Consider the following 21,188-nt stretch of genomic DNA (forward strand, 5'->3'; position numbering starts at 1 on the left):
ATTCAGTGATGTCAACATACACTATTTGTTCTTATCTCTCAGAAATGTTTATAGCAAAAATCAGCATCTTGCTGCATAAAAAAATTATTTCTACTTTCTATCATTTCACCCAGTTGGTTTCTCCTTTTCAGTAAAAAAAAATTTCCACTTTAATTTGAGGAACAGTGAGATGGCCATAATTGTTCCCTCAACTTTCTGTAGTTCTTCGAGTCAACTAAAATAAACTTTGAGTAGGCTGGAAAATCGGTTTTAAACATTCAGCAACATTAGCAAAAAGAAACATGTTACAACTTAAAACTTATTTATTTTCTTCTTTTTTTTTACTACAACCATGAAAGTCAGTTTTGTATAACCTGTTCCAGTTTTGGAGGACATTCATTTTTGTGTAATGTGTCCCATGGTCAGAATGTGTCCCATGGTCAGATTTGTAATGTGTTTTTATTTTTTTTTAAGTGAAAACACTGTTTTGAAAGTCTTAAGGGAACAAAAGGTCATTGTGCATCACAGAATCAATAATAATAATAAAATGCAGTGATTATAATATGAAGAATGACACTTTGGACATTTCGAGAGACTGTGTCGTGTAATTGCAGCCAGTTTAAGCCATATTTGAAATGCCAGAGGTTCAATGGGATACTACTGGAAGTTATAAACATGTAATCGGATTTGTTTTTGGCAATTTATCAAACACTAACATGATATTGTATTTCACTTCTGTTTTATAATAATATTTAACATTCACTTATTAACAGGCATTATATGATGTGATCTAATCTCACCTTATGTCAAACTGTAATTGGATTGTTTCATAATATTTTGGTATTAATATAAAACAAATCTTTAACACTTTCTTTAAAAATCTTAATTCAATCTTTGTGCAGTGATCACTTTTTGCTTGTAATTTGATTGATGTGTGGTGTTCTTTATCAGGAGAACCTTTACTTTGTTCCTTTCGTTATAGTTGCCAAGTGTGATTATTATGTGTAAAAAAAATCCACTTTAAGTGCTAGCTGGATACCTGGTTCATGTCAATTTAAATGAGCATCGCTCTAGAAAAAAGGGTCTTAATGCATGTGCGTGAAGTTTGGTCCGAGATTAGCCTGTGCAGCTAATTTTGAACAACACTTTCGGCCTAGACTCATTAAGAAGAGACTTCCTTTTAATGGAAATTTCCGTAAAAGCAGAAAGTGGCGTCCCTGCAGTCTTCATAGGCTAATCTGGAGCAATACTTAACACACATGCATTAGGCCTGGTTTTCCAAGAACAGGGTTAAAATTCAATTTGTTTATTTTGTAATAACAACACTAAAACCTTAACTATAAGTATACAAAGTTGGTTGAACTTTGAAAATAAATCATCTCAAATTTTTGCTTCCATATTTTTTGTTCAAATATTATTATTTATCAGATATCATTTTTGCTTGCATGAATTGCATCTTAAACCATATTTTTGTTTCAATATTAGTGTGCCTTAATTGGACTGCATGCGCAGTAACCTGGTGTTTTCATGTTCTTTATTTGTAGTTTTTCTTGCCCCAGTTTCCTCAGCTGTACGAGCGCGAATGTGGAGCGAGCCAACAGTCTCCCGACCACAAGGTCCACCGCCCCGTACCTGAACGGTGTGCGTCACCTGCTGGATGATAGCGTACTTGAGGAATCGTCGTGTGCATCTAGCGATGGGTCCATCTCTAAACGTATGTTTATTCAGGTTTATTATCTGTTTTTGAGAGCCATCTGTTATGGAGTATAAAGTCTCCAATGCTGAAGTGCTGTTATATAGCTAAACGTAAGCAGACCTGAGGTTGATTTATCTGTCCTTGAAAACAAGCTTCAAAGGAGTTGTGACATCAAATGCTGGAATCTGTAAACATAAGTATTTAAGACTTTGGTTTATGATCTGACGTGTGTGTAGTCCCTTCGACGAAATTGAATTAGATTAAAGACCTTTCTCACTAGATTTATGTTTTAAAGGCATCATATCCAAGCCTCAAATCTCTACAAGCAGCAAACAGCATTACTGGCAGGCTTTGTTGGCTTTATGCTGGTCGCATGTAGACATTTTCTCTTTGCTTCTAAGCGGGAAAAGGTTAAACCCTTCCCCCATAAGAAGCAAATTGACAATGGTTTTTGCAAACAGCATATTTAAAGGAAGTATTTCCTGAAACTAAAAGAAATCCAGTATAGGCAGAAAGGATGGTTCCCAATCTGGGATGACACGTATTAAGTCACTAATGCATCTAAAATAGTGAACTATTAAAAAACGAAACAGATTACAAATGATATAAGTAAATGTATGTATGTAACTATGTTTTAACACAAAGATGACATTAACAAAGAAATGCACAGCACTACCATTGTTTGAAACTACACTAAAAGTAAAAAAGAAAAAAATATATCATACAAACTGTTCATTATTACAACCATGAAAGAAATTTGGAACATAAAGTACAATAAAACAAAAATTAATGTCCTTGTGCGCTAAATTTGACAGGAATTTCAATTTGAAATGATTTGGGTTTTTTTGTTTCTTTTATCAGCAGGAGAAAGTGAAGATCCATCCGAAACCAGTTCTATTGAGCCAGAAAACTTCTGGATAAATGACCAGTAGGTTACACTACACTAAACGTTAAGTTTAATTTTTGATAAATCATCAGATAAAAAAGAATAAAAGTGTGCTTTTTTTACGCGTTCAATTATGTATTGTTCCATATAAATAATTATCCATTATTAAACGCGTACAATTTTATTTTCTCTATTCAGGTTCAGATAAAGTTACTTTTTTTTTTTTCCTCAAACTAGGCTGAGCTTTTTCTGAATAAGTTTCCGTAAATTAACTGACCTGAATTGAGCAAAAAAAAAATTTGCTACAAACTGGGAGAACTGACCTATTACAAACATTCCAAGAATCTCATTCTATATCAACTTTTATTATTTGAAGAAAAAACTACCATTGGAAATAAAAGTGGTCTGCCTTGTTTGTGCCTGTCAATTACCAAGGTTTTCCAAACGTAGGGCCGTTGTCAGTTATTGGCTTGAGAATCTTCTCTTAGTCCTGTGAAACACTATTACCCAGGAAAACTTTGAATTGGTTAACTAAAGGCTATAATACATGTATGACTTAAATAATGTTGAAAACTTTGAAAAATCCAACAAAGCAAACAAACAAAAGTTTTATTGATTGATTGAGATTATTTTTTTATTTTCCTGCTTCAATCATTTTATTGTCCCCTACCAGTTTCACAGGAGGGGACTTATGGTCTGCGCTCTGTGTGTCCGTCAGTCTGTGACACTTTTCTGGATCCTGCAATAACTTTAAAAGTTCTTCATATTTTTTCATGAAACTTGAAATATGGACAGTTGGCAATATGGAGATTATGCACATCATTCCATTTTGTTCCTATGTCAAGAATTCTGGTTGCTATGGCAACAAATACCAGAAGACTAGAAATACTGCTTAAAATAGTGAAGACATGTACATGCACAGACTTATTTTACAATATGTCTTGTTTTATACCTATCAATACGCAGATTACAGCTTGAGTGTATTTTCCTGTACAGCTCTCAGCGTGTCACGGAGTATTCAGAGAAAGACTTCCAGCAGAGCTTCACGTGTCAGGGTTGTGTGAAACGGAAAACGGTGCTAAAGGAGGGTCGTAAGCCTGCAGTAAGTTTAGTTTATTTAAGCTTGATTGCATTGAAAGCCTTATGCTTATCAGAATGAGATTGTTTGCTGGGTAGAGCCAGTACTGTAGGGGAGATCTAAAGAACTAACTTATTCTCCCATTAACTTAGTCTTCCATTTTCTCCAAGTATTTGCATTATATTCTTATGTGTACAATAAATTATTTAGCTTTTATTCATAAACTTTAGTTTGTATGCTTGGCAGTCTGAAATGTATGTTTGAAAATGGCTAGAAAAAATATTTTGGAAATATAGATAGAAAATACCTTTATATCAAGAATGATTTTTCACATAATTGCATCAATTATAAGGGACAACACTTTCCGCCTAAACCGGATTTAGGCTTTAAGAAGAGATTTCCTTTGATCAAAGAAAGTGTTGTTGTCTCTAATAAGTCTGTGTGTACCTTACCAGCTAGTCTGGGACGACACTTTATGTACATGCATTAATGATTAAGCCTCATTTTCACAGAAGGAAACTCAAGTACTTTTGTTTTATCTTCAACTATTACTGATCCCATTTTTCAGGTGACTCCATGGTCAAGGTACTGGGTAGCCCTTTGGGGCACCAACATTCTCTACTATCCTGCCAAAGATCTGAGGGGCTCACAGCGCCATAATGTAAGTAGAAAGCATATGTGTAAAAGCGATTAGATGGTTGATGTCTAGACAGTAGGTTTTTTAAGTTCAAATTTCTAAGCTTGAAGCTTATTTGCATGGCCAAGATGGGAACAGACAATGTAGCCAAAAGTTTGTGTTGAAATATCTGTACTTACACTATTATAAGATTCAACTTGACTGGAGAAACCCATTTAAAAAAGCTGGCTTATTTATGCATGTGATATTGAAAGGATTTGTTTTTACCGCCATACTAGTGAGGTTTTTATTTGTTGATTACTGTATTCTGTTCACTAAAATGGAAATCCAGTTCTAGGGTTATTATCCCCCGCCATATGCTGAGGGATATTGTTTTGGCGTTGTCCGTCCGTCTGTCTTTCCGTCCGTCCGACAATTTTGTGTCCAGCGCCATATCTTGGAAGTGCTTTTGGCGGATTACATTGAAACGTGGTATGAGTATGTATATGGATAAGAGGATGATGCACGCCAAATGGCATTATACACCATCGAATAATAACGGAGTTTTGGCCTATTGTATTTTGAAAAAATGCTTTTTTTGTGTGTCCAGAGCCATATCTTGTGTCCAGAAGTATAATGGCGGGGGATATCAATTCAACGAATTTGCTTGTGGTAACAAATTCATATAAATGCTCCACATATAATTCATTAGCTATTTGTTTCAAGCTGCTCATTAAGTCCTCCTCTTAGAAATAAAAACATTTAATAAAGTACTAGTTAACATATCATATAAAGGATACAGGTTTTTATTATTGAACAAGCATTGAAAAACTTTTTAACAGGTGTTGATGGAGATCAATTTAACATATCTTTATTCAAAACTTACCTGGTATTCCATCTAACCCTTAATGTGTGCGTGTGTCTGTCTTTGTTTAAAAAAAATAACACAAGATGTCACTATACTGCTCATGTTTACTGTATACCATGGGTTATTATTTTGTCAATGCATTCATATATACAGGATAAGTTTTAAGAGACCACTGTTTTGAAAATACATGTCTATATGTAAGATGTATTATAATGCCTTAAATGTTGTGTCTCTACTGCTTTAAACAAAGTATTGATATAATTTGCAGCTTGTCTGTTGAATATTTTCAGTTTAAGACCAACCCGTCAAAAATGACGTCAGTTGTTGGTTGGGTGGTAGTGCTGGGCGACAACCCTCATCAGCCTGATGCATTCCAACTGACTGACGCAGCAAAAGGTAATACATTATCTACCTTTACTGTCAATTTATTATTAGTTACGGGAGACAACCCCCATCAGCCTGATGCATTCCAGCTGACTGACGCAGCAAAAGGTAATACATTATCTACCTTTACTGTCAATTTATTATTAGTTACGGGAGACAACCCCCATCAGCCTGATGCATTCCAACTGACTGACGCAGCAAAAGGTAATACATTATCTACCTTGACTGTCAATTTATTATTAGTAATGGGAGACAACCCTCATCAGCCTGATGCATTCCAGCTGACTGACGCAGCAAAAGGTAATACATTATCTACCTTTACTGTCAATTTATTATTAGTTACGGGAGACAACCCCCATCAGCCTGATGCATTCCAGCTTACTGACGCAGCAAAAGGTAATACATTATCTACCTTTACTGTCAATTTATTATTAGTTACGGGAGACAACCCCCATCAGCCTGATGCATTCCAGCTGACTGACGCAGCAAAAGGTAATACATTATCTACCTTTACTGTCAATTTATTATTAGTTACGGGAGACAACCCCCATCAGCCTGATGCATTTCAGCTGACTGACGCAGCAAAAGGTAATACATTATCTAACTTTACTGTCATCAGCCTGATGCATTCCAGCTGACTGACGCAGCAAAAGGTAATACATTATCTACCTTTACTGTCAATTTATTATTAGTAACGGGAGACAACCCCCATCAGCCTGATGCATTCCAGCTGACTGACGCAGCAAAAGGTAATACATTATCTACCTTTACTGTCAATTTATTATTAGTAACGGGAGACAACCCCCATCAGCCTGATGCATTCCAGCTGACTGACGCAGCAAAAGGTAATACATTATCTACCTTTACTGTCAATTTATTATTAGTTACGGGAGACAACCCCCATCAGCCTGATGCATTCCAACTGACTGACGCAGCAAAAGGTAATACATTATCTACCTTGACTGTCAATTTATTATTAGTAATGGGAGACAACCCTCATCAGCCTGATGCATTCCAGCTGACTGACGCAGCAAAAGGTAATACATTATCTACCTTTACTGTCAATTTATTATTAGTTACGGGAGACAACCCCCATCAGCCTGATGCATTCCAGCTTACTGACGCAGCAAAAGGTAATACATTATCTACCTTTACTGTCAATTTATTATTAGTTACGGGAGACAACCCCCATCAGCCTGATGCATTCCAGCTGACTGACGCAGCAAAAGGTAATACATTATCTACCTTTACTGTCAATTTATTATTAGTTACGGGAGACAACCCCCATCAGCCTGATGCATTTCAGCTGACTGACGCAGCAAAAGGTAATACATTATCTAACTTTACTGTCATCAGCCTGATGCATTCCAGCTGACTGACGCAGCAAAAGGTAATACATTATCTACCTTTACTGTCAATTTATTATTAGTTACTGGAGACAACCCCCATCAGCCTGATGCATTCCAGCTGACTGACGCAGCAAAAGGTAATACATTATCTACCTTTACTGTCAATTTATTATTAGTTACGGGAGACAACCCCCATCAGCCTGATGCATTCCAGCTGACTGACGCAGCAAAAGGTAATACATTATCTACCTTGACTGTCTATTTATTATTAGTAATGGGAGACAACCCTCATCAGCCTGATGCATTCCAGCTGACTGACGCAGCAAAAGGTAATACATTATCTCCCTTTACTGTCAATTTATTATTAGTTACGGGAGACAACCCCCATCAGCCTGATGCATTCCAGCTGACTGACGCAGCAAAAGGTAATACATTATCTACCTTGACTGTCAATTTATTATTAGTAATGGGAGACAACCCTCATCAGCCTGATGCATTCCAGCTGACTGATGCAGCAAAAGGTAATACATTATCTACCTTTACTGTCAATTTATTATTAGTTACGGGAGACAACCCCCATCAGCCTGATGCATTCCAGCTGACTGACGCAGCAAAAGGTCATACATTATCTCCCTTTACTGTCAATTTATTATTAGTAACGGGAGACAACCCCCATCAGCCTGATGCATTCCAGCTGACTGACGCAGCAAAAGGTAATACATTATCTACCTTTACTGTCAATTTATTATTAGTTACGGGAGACAACCCCCATCAGCCTGATGCATTCCAGCTGACTGACGCAGCAAAAGGTAATACATTATCTACCTTTACTGTCAATTTATTATTAGTAACGGGAGACAACCCCCATCAGCCTGATGCATTCCAGCTGACTGACGCAGCAAAAGGTAATACATTATCTACCTTTACTGTCAATTTATTATTAGTAACGGGAGACAACCCCCATCAGCCTGATGCATTCCAGCTGACTGACGCAGCAAAAGGTAATACATTATCTACCTATACTGTCAATTTATTATTAGTAATGGGAGACAACCCTCCCAGCTGACCGACACAGCAAAATGTAACAAATTATCTCCCTTTACTGTCAATTTACTAATAGTCATGGGAGACAACTCCCATCAGCCTGATGCATTCCAGCAAACCGATGTAGCAAAAGGTAACAAATTTTCTCCCTTTACTGTTAATTAGTTTTTAGTCATTAGGGACAACCCAGTGCAGCCAGATGCATACCAACTGACTGACTCAGCAAAAGGTATGACTCAGCAAAAGGTAACAAATTATCTCCATTTACTTTCAATTAATTATTAATAATGGGACACAACCATGCGCAGCCTGATGCATTTCAGTTAACTGAAAAAGCAAAAAGTAACAATTTAAAATATATTTTGTGTGTGCGAAATTGTATTTAAAAAGGAAAATATTACAAACATAAATACAAGCATGTTACATACGTGTAAAGATAATTAATTAATACATAAATATACATGTGTTAACATATTTTCATATACATTTGAAATATTTTAATATTTCAAGAGCTTAAAACTATACAAAATATACAGTTACAAAATATCTCCCTTCACAATCTTATGACCTTTAGTTATTGAACTTATTTAATATGGGTTTGCACTGCCATTTACCCCAAAAATGAACCAACAATACATTTCTGAAATCCTTTTACAATAATACAAGCAATGACCCAATAGTTTATAATATTAATGCTGCTATTTAATATTTAGATCTACTATTGACACTAAACATAATGTTCAGTAAAATTATTATTCAATGTTCTATTATTGCCTTCTCCAGGATTTAACCCAGGGACCTCTGGAAAAAGAATGCTGATTTTCTACAACTGTGTCATGCAGGCTCTTGAATTTAATGATGAATTATAAGTAATGCATAATTCTGTTTTACAATGAAATTGAAATCGTAATTTTTCCAAACTGTAAACAAGTCCCTTAAAGAATGAGAAGTTTAAACCAAGGGGTAATGTACGAGGGGAATATCACAGTGCACAACTTGGGGAATATCACATTGCACAATACAAACTGTTGCCATATGGTGCACTTGAAAAAAATGTCCTTACACAAAAGCCAACAGATGTATATTAATATAACTCTATGTACAAACTGTATTGTTGTATTTTTTTCAGGAAACGTGTACAAGTTCCGGGCAGGCACACAAGCTATGGCCCTTACATGGTGCAGACACCTTAGTGAAGCTTCCAAAAAGTTCCAGTTAAAAGTATGCTTCTTCTCAAGGCTTTTATTGATTGATGATTTCTGGAAAAAAAACTAATAATTTTACAAATTAATGTGTTAGCGCGATGATATGTCATTTTTTAAGTGGAAAATTTAAAAACAATCTTTTGTTATTCATCACAGTAATGTTACTCTTCAAAAATATTACCAGATGTTGAAAGTTGTCAAACATTTAATTGTCAAAAGAACTTTTTGTTGGGACTGTATTTTTAATTGCTTTATATTTTCAGGCACCCTCAAATCTGATGTCATTTGACTGAAAAACTGTAAAGTCGAGATTTCCAGCACTGCTTCACTGTGATATGGACTTACAATTCTCAATACTGATAGGTCAGAAGAGATCGTGTGATCATAGCTCTCAACACTGATTGGTCTGAAAAGATCATTTGATCATAATTCTCAACAGTGATTGGTCAGAAGAGATGATGTGATTATAACTCTCTCAACACTAATTGGTCAGAAGTGATCATGTGGTCATAGCTCTCAATTCTGATAAGTCGGAAGAGTTTATTGGACTATCAACTCTCAACACTGATTGGTCAGAAGAGATCCTGTGATAAGCTAGGTGAATGAACAGTATCAAATTCCCAACATTTATTGGGTACTGACATGGTCCTATAATCATTTTGAGATTTTAAGGCATGTTTTGAGATTATGGAACTTTACAATTCCACCCCCTCCTACCAAACTTGAAGCAATTTTCTTGTAGGGTTTCTGTTGTAACACATGTGCATTTGTGGAAATGAAAGTAATTGATGGCAGGTTATGTTTTTTGTAAACAAAAGGCCAGTATTTGAAGAGAATCAATATGGGGTAGCAATATTTGTGTATCCTTGGTTTTAATTTGAACTGTTCAGTTTCAGATTGAAGCTGAACATACCTGTGTGTTAAAGGCTTTGAACATCTGAACAATGATACATGTTTCAAACCCTGTTGCTGATTTGTTGTTTGAAGTCATACAAAATGAAGTACAATGATTATCAGCCATAAAATATGTAAAAAAACAACACTTTCGGTGCTTTATTGTTTGTAAGCCAACATTAAACCTTATTTTATGAGATGTGCAATATAATGCTTAGGTTAAATTTTGCTATATATGTGCTTCAATGTTTGTGTGACTGAAATATTTGTGACAATAATGTTGATAATATTGTTAGGCATGGATGTCAAATTAAGCTGCTCCTAGGTGCTTGAACTGAGAAAATTTCAAGCTTTTAATATTGGCATATTTTGTGTGTTGTTTTTCTAAGATGGATCCTTTCTTTCAGTTAAATTCTTTGACCTCCTTTCATGAAAAAATTGCGTTGTGTATCATCTGTCAGTGTGATAGGGAAGGTTGCATTTAGCCATTCCAAGTATTTCTTGATTGTTAATTTTTTTTTTCGGCTGTTGAAAAATCAAGTGACTATATGAAAAGATAGAAACAATTGTGCAACTGAAAAAATACACTTGAAAACGTTGTCAGTTTTAATAACATGGACTTTAAAGAGATTTAACAGAAAGCATTATTTGTAAAATACGGAAATATTGATTTACATTGTTATTTAATGAATTCTGAGTACCATGCATAATACTTATTATTAACTTGAAAAACTTTGTGTTTTTTAAGAATATTTTATACTTTGATATGTTAGTGACAATCATGTTTTATGCATTTTATTCTGAATGGTTTTGTTATTGATAACAGGTGTTGGTTATGCAATTATTATGCTGTTAATTTAATTTAAATAGTCATGCCAAAATATGGATTAGTGTTTATTTCATGTAAATTATTCACCACTGATAAGTTAATTTCAGCTGATGTAGTGTTTTCTATAACAACTGTTTAAGTTAGATACTTGGAAACTGTTGACACCAGGCACTATTACTATTATATGTTTAAATGTTGTGCAAATTTGTATATTATTACAAAGCTGAATAATTCATGAAAACCAAAAAGTGTTTACTTTTGGCCTAAAATTAAATGATGGGTATTTTTCTTCAGAAACATGTCTTTTCTTTGTTTAGAACATACCCCAAATAAATTATTCTTGTATCCATAACTTCCAGTAAGAGAACAGAAGGTAATGTTGTTCTTTCCACTCAATAAGCTTATTGTCACACCATGGACAGGTATACATATATATGACAAGTAAAGATGCACATAGACACTCCAGTGTCAAATCCTGCTGCTAGTGACAGGTCATTGAAACGGGGTATAATTCCCAATTGCTCATAAGTTTATCATGCTGTTATCTTTCAATTTGAAAACTTCATAGAGTTTTATGGCACTTCACTCCTCAAGACTTCTAAATGCCATACCAAAACAAGTGATTTTTGCAAAAATGTTTTTACACGTAAACAATTTTTATAAACAAATTGAATTGCGTTAATATTGGTCGGTTAAAAAAATAGTTTGTGATCCACTGTCATAGCATTGGGAAACATGACCCCATAAGGTTTGTATTGCCATTATGCCTGTACTCATTAAATCACTAGTTAAACAGGGTATTCATTTTGAAGAATGAAAATTGTATTTATTTCTTGTATCTTCTTCTTTGTACTATTTAGCTTCGTTAAGTGTTAACTCATATCTCTGCAATATTTCTTGTATGCTTTGAGCAATAATTGCTACATTTGTCTTTTTTTTGTAGTCAAAATAGTCGTTATAAAAGGTATTGACACAACAATGTGTGATTCCATTATTACTTTAGAAATTATGGTCATTTCCTTCTAGAATCATCCAACATTCTTTCTTCTGTATAGTTTGGAAACTTTGCTCATTGCATGTCATGTTTTTGTGCAAATGTCTTTAATTTGTGTGTCTAAAAAGGCATTCCAATTTTGAAATTATAATAGTGAAATATAGGGGTTTTTTGTTTTCGAAAAATTATTATATTAATTTGTCATATTTTTCTTGGGATTTGGATTTGTTAGTATGTTAAAGTAAAAATGTCCATATAGTGTCAACATTCTTTTACATTTAACTTTTTATTGTGCCTTTGTACGCTTATCAAAAGTTTCCGTTTAAAACTTTAAGCCGACAAAACACTGTTTATTTGTGCAAATTAATAAATGCTGTTATTATCTATTATTTCACAACAGGTAATATTGCATCAATTACTAGGGTTCGGGTTGGTTGATGTTCTACAATGTGTAGAAGGCAGAATCATGTAAAAGTATTATCTGTATGTTGTTTGCCCAACCTGTAATTTTAATTGACTTAAATAGTTAAGTAACCAAATATTTTACAAGCATAATGCATATATTAAAATTGTATAAAAGTATAGAATACATGTTAACGTCTTTTGTAACAATTCTTGAAGGAATATAGAACTTGTTGTTATATATTTTACGATGTCAACTATGTAACATTTTTATTTTCTATGGGTGGCATAACTTTCTTGTTCATGTATTTTCCTCCGTACGTTCATAGCCATAAGCCGAGTTTTTGCAATTCATAAAAAATAAAATAATATTACCAAAGTACTCGTTATGTTGTTTATTAATGCATGATTCTATCAATACTTCACCAGCTTTGCAATAACTAAAGGAAAACAGGAAGTATTGTCAAAACAATTAAAACGGTTCTGTCCTACAAGAGCCAGTGTATACTACAGTCTAGATGTTTTCACCATGCTCGGATGTGTTGCTTGATTATTCAAGTATATAGGCTAAACTACTCAATATTTCTTTGTCATATTGCTTAGATATGGATTGCGTTCTACTATTCCGTGTTTTTGCCGCAGGTATTCAATAGACTGATCCCGGGAAAGCATGAGTTTAGAAAAACCCACTGATCACTCTGGTACAAACAACGCTGGTCCATTATATCATCCAATCATAGCTTCCTTTAAATAATAACGGTTTATACGGTGTGTGACTTTGAAAGGATTATAGATAGGTCATGTTTATTTGTACCATTAGATTAGTGGGTTTTTCCAAAAAGTTGCTTTTTCCGGGATACATTTATTGCAAAGAACGCGCATGTATGCATTTGTAACATTTTTTCTAAATTGCTCAACTAATTTGAGATTACATCTGTCCATAATCAGTAGCAGAAATAGATAATCCTTTTTCTGAAATCCGCTGTATCCCTTTTAAAGCATAACAACAGCTTTAGTTGTTACTAGTATTCAGACCTCAGTGAAAACATTGGTTTTCCGCATATGAACAGTCAGTAAAAAATTCAATTGACCTTATTTCTCAAACGTTTTAATTGTAATTCAAACTTAAGTTACCTCAAATATTTTGTGAAAGGTAGGTTATTCATGTGGCACTATGAAATAAAGGTGAAATATTTGTACACAGGCATTTGCCAATTTCCGAAAGAGGTCTGTCTTGACAAGTCATTTATTTGTTTTATCTTTTGAACAAATCAACTTTATCTGCTCAAGTGTTAACAGTTAAAACAAGAAATATCTTTAAAAAGATATACGGCGTTGATATTGTAATGGATGCGAGCAGGGAAAGGAGATGGAATGAAGCGACCATGTTAATGGAGGAAGTGAGTAATAATAAGATAATATACTTTAATGTATCAACAAATAAAAATGAAGAACAAGAAGAACTTAAATTGTATGTCGTATTGTCAATAAGTATTATAATGACTAGGTTTTCATAATTGAACGAGTAATACATTAGTATCAATAGAAAAAGAAAACATATTCGAAACTGAAAAAACAATGGGCATAATGTTGGAATGAAATACAAAATAATTTGTCATAATGTGTACAGATGTTAGTAGAATGTAAACATAAAAGACTTAATATTGCAAGCATCATTACCATACGAAGTTTTTCAGAAAAACTGAACTTTATCCTATTACCAGATGAAAACCAATCGTATAACAAGGATCGTATCAACATGAGCTTTATACTATCGCTATTTTTAGATCAGATATGGGTTTTTCCAAACATTTCTCAAATGAATCTGAGAATCTGTTTTTGTCAACTACGAAAAAACTAAATCGTCAAAAAATGCCATATTTGACAGTTCTTCGTGAAAATTTGTGAGGAAATAGTAGGATAAATAGAATATTATGTGAGTTTTGAATAAAGATCAAGTTTATCATGCTCGGCACGAACCATGATAGCGCTCGGCAAGCCTCGCGCTACATCGGTTCTAAGCCTCGCATGATAAACTTGATCTTTATCCAAAACTCACATAATAATCTCTATTTATAAAAAAAATGAACAAAAACAAAGTGCAAAGAAACATATTTACATTAATAAACGCAAATATGGATTACAATAAATCAAAGGCAGATATATTTCCAACATCTACATGTATACATTTCCTTAGAATCGCGGGCTACCGCCCCAAACCCCCGCTTTGTCGATTAGTGGTAAACAACTGCGTACCGGTAAAGTGCGGCGAATCTAGCCTGTTCTGGTAGTGTTTAGTGTGGCCGCTACTGCATATAAACAATAGATTCTTGTTACTTCCATAATTTTAAATGTCGCTTTTTATGATTTTTGACTGGCGCGACATTATAGTTATGGACTGACCCCAATAGGAAAGTCAACCAGAAATTCCCGAAAAGTTGACAGGTAACAAAGACCGGTCCAAAACAGTGTGGTGTTTATTTAGGTTAGCTCTTCAGTGGGTTTTGCCTGCAATTTCAGCAACTACTAACAACGACACTTTACTAATACACTCACATGAGCATCGACTGCACACCTTGTCAGGATGGCAGACGACGTCCTGGCTTGGCAGTTCACACTTCGAGGGAAATACTCGTCTGCTGTCGTCGTCGGCTGCACACCACCGATCCTACTGGGAATACCTACCCCACGCACAGGCTAAACCTCCAGGGCAAGACACTAAGTCACAGGCTAATACTTACGTCACAGGCTAATACACTTATCCTCCTGGAAATACTTACATCAGGGCATCTATCCTCCTGGCAATACTTACCTCAGGGAACACGTCTGCACACGTCCGCGGACCGGGTAGCAAGAGAGCATGGTCATCCCATCAGGCATCTGCGTCCATCCCATTGGCTCCACATCATGCAGCATGGTCCCGTCACATGAATGACGCAAGCCGGGTACCACTCTGCAGGGGGGCGTGGCACCGGATGTCACTGGCACTACACTCTCCTCTTTTTTCTCTTTTTGGGACGACCCCCTACTCACAAAGGAATCGTCCCACCGAATGTCATAGTCAGTCCGCCACAGACGTCCCGTTGCACCCGAGGAAGTATATTGACTATCTCTCGGACCCCAATGCCCCTTTCGTAAGCAAGGAGGGCGCCTTCGCCATGCAACGTACTCTAAAGCCGCTGCACCCAAGCCGTCCCATGCACCCCGAGGAAGTATATTGACTATCTCTCGGACCCCAATGCCCCTTTCGTAAGCAAGGAGGGCGCCTTCGCCATGCGAAGTACGCCTAGACGCAACGACCTAGCGGATCTAAGACCGTGCCCGGACTCCCCAAAGTCGGGACAACCTAATTGTTTCAAAACTACAGGCACGCCACAACGTGCGCAGAATGGGGGCCTCAACCCTAGATAGACCACAACTAATTTAACCCATTGGCTGGTTTTCGTACGACCACCAAAAATATTTTAATATGCATGCATACCCCAATTAAAGTGTAATACCCTCCATAAAATGTCAGTGACCCCTGGTCTGAAATAAACGCTAACAGTTTAGTATTGACTTATTTTGCCGTTCACAGTCTCATGCCGAGAGATTATTGGGCTCGCCCAGCCAGTAAATCCACAAAGCTTTAGCCATGGACAGCCTTCAGCTGTGAACAGTTACACTAAAATTTCACTAAAAAACTTATCTAAATAATAATTACCACCACGTTGGGTGACATGTAACAGTTTCCCACGGTTCCTGACATGCATTAGTTTCCCACAGTTCCTGACATGCAACAATTTACATCTCATAATGGCATAATATACAACGATGACATGTCCATGAGTGGTTATTCAGAGAAATATAAATAAAAGTGGGCTGAACGAGCTCACAGCTGGATCTGATAAGAGTATTCTAAATGCCTAGCCCTGTCGCCAACTACCCCCCCCCCCCCCCAGTATTCAGCGAGGCGACGTGTACCCATTACGACACCAGGCGTATTACACTCGCGTGAAAACACACCATCAGTACAAGTACGAAATAATAATAATAATTAATATAAATGTTAATATGTCTATAATGCTTGCATTTCTACTATTTAACAACAACACTTCAACAATTATAGTGTTTTTTGACGATGCTGCGAAGCATCGTCTAAGTTATCATATCATGAAAAATTCTTCACAATGGCAACCTATGTAAAAGACCGAGCCAGTCCGATTGAGATAGCTCGATTTTTCTAATCGGCATACCTCGCTGATTATCATTGATAAAGGTATAGGAAGCTCAGCTATAAATAGGACAGCATATTCTGGGAAAAGATTTAATAATAGTTTGAAAACGTTAATTTTAAATCAGTTATATTCAATCCATTATATGTTTATAGATCAATGAAACAACTATGCATTTTTTGTATTGTATTTGACATTTGTCGTGATTCAGTAAATAAATTGCGAATCAAAACGTGTATAATTAACTTTCAACGCGATCATGAGTGTAAAGAAAACGAATTATTTCGAACCTGCCATTTGTAAACGTTGTAGCGACTATGGTATATAAACAGCATAATAGCCGTATCACAACTGTGATATTCGCTCTTCTGCATGCTTTCTCATTTTGCATATTCAATAAACTTTTCAAACATAAATTACAGAGCCACATCAGTGCAAATACTATGTTTGACAATTCATTCGTTTGTTGGATATTGTTTGCTGTTTAAACACATATTAGGTCATATCGCGGAGATTTAGTTAACCTTACTATGTGTTCATGGGCGAACACACGTATTCAAGTGCTCTTACGACTATGTGCTCATACCCACTTCCGATCGGGAATCGTCATGAAATTATTGCCGTACTTAACGAACAAACATGCCTAAGCTTATTGAATTAGAGAAAAAGAACAATACTCAAAAGAGAAAAAGTACATGTTCATGCACATGGGATTGTGAAATCACGTCCGTACACATAGCATCAATAACTTAGGAAAGGAAACAACGAAATATAAAGTTTGGTATGATATACATGTGAAATTAATGAGCATGGTGTAATTAAAGAGCATGCCAAGTTTTGAATTTATATGCTGAAACGTAATGTTATAACCCACAAACGTTTTACCCAAACATCTCCACTCCCACTCAGAGAAACAAGAACAGAAAAACGGTATCAGTTGCCGGATGTCATGATAGTGAAATCAACCCTGCGTTGTCACGGAGACCAAGAGTAACCAGTCTAATAATGTATTCAAAGTTACTTAATAATAACCAAACAATAGACTGTTGGGCGAGGCCAATAAGGGACTAATCGAATAAGTGGACACGTGCCTGGTTAATCAAACACATCGATTCTATCAACAGAATTGTTTGACACATAATTAATTTACACTTCACTGACACTAAATGGAGCGAAACACAACTAAAATAACACAAGAAAAACAGAGAACTATTAAAGGTACCCACCCCCGCCCTTTAACTAGATAATTACCTCAGGCCCTCACCGCTCGCTCAGACACTTACCTAATTTCCAACGCTGGGACCTCTCCCAACGGCGAGAACTTGAGGGTCGGCACCCTTCAGAGCCACGCCTGAAAGGTCCCCGAGATCCATCCTTCGAGATCTTCCGGCGTACACACGCGGCGACTCCGAAACCGCACGCACCGGTCTGGCGGTTTACCGAGGAGTCGCCATGACTAAACTGGTTCCTCTGGGTGTTACCAGAAGGAAACCGGCGACTGGACAAATCCTGTGGGACTATGCCGACAGGTCTCTTGGGCAACCCTGTTAGGACTATGCCGACAGAGTTCCCGTAGCTAGACGATTCTTCTGACGTGCTCCGAAGACTGGACAACTCCTGTGGGACTATGCCGACAGGTCTCTTGGGCAACCCTGTAAGGACTATGCCGACAGGGTTCCCGTAGCTAGACGATTCTTCTGACGTGCTCCGAAAACTGGACAACTCCTGTGGGACTATGCCGACAGGTCTCTTGGGCAACCCTGTAAGGACTATGCCGACAGGGTTCCCGTAGCTAGACGATTCTTCTGACGTGCTCCGAAAACTGGACAACTCCTGTGGGACTATGCCGACAGGTCTCTTGGGCAACCCTGTAAGGACTATGCCGACAGGGTTCCCGTAGCTAGACGACTCTTCTGACGTGCTCCGAAGACTGGACAACTCCTGCGGGACTATGCCGACAAGTCTCTTGGGCAACTCTGTAAGGACTATGCCGACAGAGTTCCCGTAGCTAGACGACTCTTCTAGGGCTGCGTTGCCCACACTGGACACCTCCTGCGGGACTATGCCGGCAGGTCTCTTGGGCAACTCTGTAAGGACTATGCCGACAGAGTTCCCGTAGCTAGACGACTCTTCTAGGGCTGCGTTGCCCACACTGGACACCTCCTGCGGGACTATGCCGTCAGGTCTCTTGGGCAACTCTGTAAGGACTATGCCGACAGAGTTCCCCTAGCTAGACAACTCTTCTAGGGCTGCGTTGCCCACACTGGACACCTCCTGCGGGACTATGCCGGCAGGTCTCTTGGGCAACTCTGTAAGGACTATGCCAACAGAGTTCCCGTAGCTAGACGACTCTTCTAGGGCTGCGATCGGGACGATCTCGCTAGTGTCCATCTCGACAACCTCCTGTTCCGCCCTGTCTTCGTCGTCCATCTGTGCCGCCCAACTTGGGTTAGATCGAGGGCCCAACCCATCCACATCATTTAGAAGCAGAATCTCATTCATCTCAAAGCTTGTGTCCATACTGAAAGGAAATGGGAAAGTGAATACTCCGCAACACCGATGACGAAGCCAAGCATAACAAAAAATAAAAATAAAAAAAACCAATCTGGAAGATCCCTGCTGGACTGGATACGGCTTGCAACTGTTTTCTCCCTCCGCTGTAGCTTCACCGTCACCGACGCCGCCTGTCTCACTGTTGCCCCTTACAGTGCTCATGTCGGTGCACACCCCAATGTGACGGACAACTTCGCAAACTGTTGGTAGCTGCAACGGAATCGCATCATCGATGCCTTCAGTGAACTCGTCTTCTCTGCCGCCGACGCCGCCAGTCTCACCGTTGCCTCCTTCAGTGCTTATGTCGGTACACACCCCAATGTGACGGACAACTTTGTGAACTGTTGGTAGCGCCAACGGAACCGCATCATCGACGCCTACAGTCTAATCGTTGCCTCCTGGCGGTGACGCCAGCCGGATCTGCATGTCCGGCGATCGGGGTGGCCCTAACTCCAGACTGGACCGCCACCCGCTGCACGCGAAACGTACCGACATAACAAGAACCCCCACGGTCCCGCACTCATCGGTGACCATCTGTTGATCCCGGACGACTTCTGAAGCTGTCGGCAACGCAAACGTAACTGTGTCATGCACGTGGTCGGTATGCTGTAGGCTTCCCCCCTCGAGGCTCAAAACCTGCCCATCAAAAATAATAGTGGCCTCTGCCATATTGATGATGGCCCTGCCCGGATTTATCAAAATGTCGAAACCAAGTAGCATATCGACATCTGTCGGGGCTACATTCAAATGCTGCTGATACCAGTGGTTACCAATCTTTAACTTAACTGGGCCTACTACAAAACCCTGCATGGAGGCATCCCTTCCTGTCATCAACAGCTTGACATCACGCTGCTTTGGAGGTGGCTGCTTCATGGCCTTATAGACCCGATCTGAGATGAGGCTGACCTCCGCTGCCGAATCAATCACTGCATCTACCATTACGTCACCAACCTGAACCTTCAAACAAAACTGCGCAGCTGAACCCAACTGGTTGACGCGACCTACTTCCGGTCTACTCTGCTGCTCAGCAGCCTCGGTAAATGACAGCGGTATCGACTCATTGTTGGAGACAGACCCGGCGCCCACACGACAACCACATCGGAAATGCTCCAAATTACCAAACAAACACGATATGCCCCGCTTCGCCATTACGGGATACTCGCCCCAATTTGAACCATACCTGCCTCGCTTCGATCCCTCGGGGCGGACATTTGAATTTGGGTATCCACTACGGTACCCGTTGTTTTGCCGGTTCCCAGCGCTCCCATGGTAAGCATTTGGGTCGGATCCCCTTTCGTAGGCATGTTGGTTCCGATACCACGTGGTCCGCGGCCACCCGTACCCTCGTGACACCTTACCTAGCGTTGCTTGTTGAACCCCAGGTTTTGGGTGCCGTCTTCATTGGAACCTTCGGCCGCATACTCGCCATACAATCTCTCGCCTCCATCGGAACGGAACACCTGAAACGGTTGTCTGACGCGGGAATCATCGTCCTGGCTCCCACAATAGTTCGACAATCGCTCCACAGAACCTAGTATTCGATCGACCACCTGGGTCAATTTGTCGACCACCGACCCACTTACCGTACCTGGAGAAGGTGCTCTTCTCACCTCGTGAACACACCTCGACTCTTCTCGCTCACCCTTTTGGCTATCCATCGGAGCCGCGGCACAAGCCAACTGAACATGGCTATATATCTTCATCATGTTCATCGCATCTCCCATCGATGTGGGTAACTGCATACTTACATGCTTGCCGGCCTCCTTGTCAAGCAAACTGTGACAAAACTTCGTCACTGCCTGCTCAGTGGCGTACGCATAGGGCAGATCACGAAATGCCGTTGTTGCCAGCGTCAGCACCCGATCGGACCAATCGTCCAGGGACTCGCCTACTTCTTGTTGAACATCCTTAAAACGACCCTGCGCGGTGGCTGGGAGCTCCCTGGTACCAAAGCGCTCCTGAAGCCGCTGCATAAGCTCGGCGTAAGGTAACGTCTCCCTTCCTTTGGTCAGTAATGCATAAAAGTCCACCGCCTTACCAGTTAAACACCAACCAAGACAATCGCCGCATTCTTCGTCAGACCATTCTTGCATTCTGGCGAAACGCTCAAACTTCCTCTTAAACAACAACCAATTGCTGCACCCATCAAATAGCAGGCTCTTTGGTAGCTTGGTCAAAACATCCCGATCCCGCTGGG

At 38.7% G+C, this 21,188-nt stretch overlaps 2 protein-coding genes across 4 annotated transcripts in view; one reads left to right on the plus strand and one right to left on the minus strand.

The window, feature by feature from the left end:
* Positions 1 to 12,603, plus strand: part of LOC127856263 (ras-specific guanine nucleotide-releasing factor RalGPS1-like) — a 116,560-nt gene extending 103,957 nt beyond the window's left edge. The window contains exons 14-24 of one of the 3 annotated variants that reach the window (XM_052392367.1): positions 1,524 to 1,693; positions 2,537 to 2,603; positions 3,558 to 3,663; positions 4,208 to 4,300; positions 5,414 to 5,519; positions 6,392 to 6,544; positions 7,186 to 7,281; positions 7,378 to 7,473; positions 7,570 to 7,665; positions 9,030 to 9,121; positions 9,369 to 12,603. In XM_052392367.1, the coding sequence (XP_052248327.1) occupies positions 1,524 to 1,693; positions 2,537 to 2,603; positions 3,558 to 3,663; positions 4,208 to 4,300; positions 5,414 to 5,519; positions 6,392 to 6,544; positions 7,186 to 7,281; positions 7,378 to 7,473; positions 7,570 to 7,665; positions 9,030 to 9,121; positions 9,369 to 9,398 (1,105 nt within the window). In that variant the 3' untranslated portion in view covers positions 9,399 to 12,603. The remainder of the gene's footprint in view (positions 1 to 1,523; positions 1,694 to 2,536; positions 2,604 to 3,557; positions 3,664 to 4,207; positions 4,301 to 5,413; positions 5,520 to 6,391; positions 6,545 to 7,185; positions 7,282 to 7,377; positions 7,474 to 7,569; positions 7,666 to 9,029; positions 9,122 to 9,368) is intronic. The other 2 variants (XM_052392368.1, XM_052392369.1) reach the window with 2 other exon arrangements.
* Positions 12,604 to 17,698: 5,095 nt separating this feature from the next.
* Positions 17,699 to 19,283, minus strand: LOC127854789 (uncharacterized). Its single transcript, XM_052389837.1, has 2 exons — positions 18,710 to 19,283; positions 17,699 to 18,598 (listed from the first exon to the last, which is right to left on the minus strand). The coding sequence occupies exons 1-2, from the start codon at positions 19,151 to 19,153 to the stop codon at positions 17,699 to 17,701; spliced, it is 1,344 nt and encodes a 447-aa protein (XP_052245797.1). The 5' UTR covers positions 19,154 to 19,283.
* Positions 19,284 to 21,188: the final 1,905 nt, after the last annotated feature.

The sequence above is a fragment of the Dreissena polymorpha genome, chromosome 13 (genome assembly GCF_020536995.1).
Source record: "Dreissena polymorpha isolate Duluth1 chromosome 13, UMN_Dpol_1.0, whole genome shotgun sequence".
Classification (NCBI taxonomy): Eukaryota; Metazoa; Mollusca; class Bivalvia; order Myida; family Dreissenidae; genus Dreissena; species Dreissena polymorpha.

What these genes read in the sequence shown, in the direction of transcription:
- LOC127854789 (XM_052389837.1), bottom strand. Translation starts at nt 19,153, where the DNA reads ATGAGCACTGTAAGGGGCAACAGTGAGACAGGCGGCGTCGGTGACGGT. An exon ending in CCGGCATAGTCCCGCAGGAG is followed by an intron (nt 18,599 to 18,709) that starts GTGTCCAGTGTG and finishes GTCCCGCAGGAG; the next exon opens with GTGTCCAGTGTGGGCAACGC.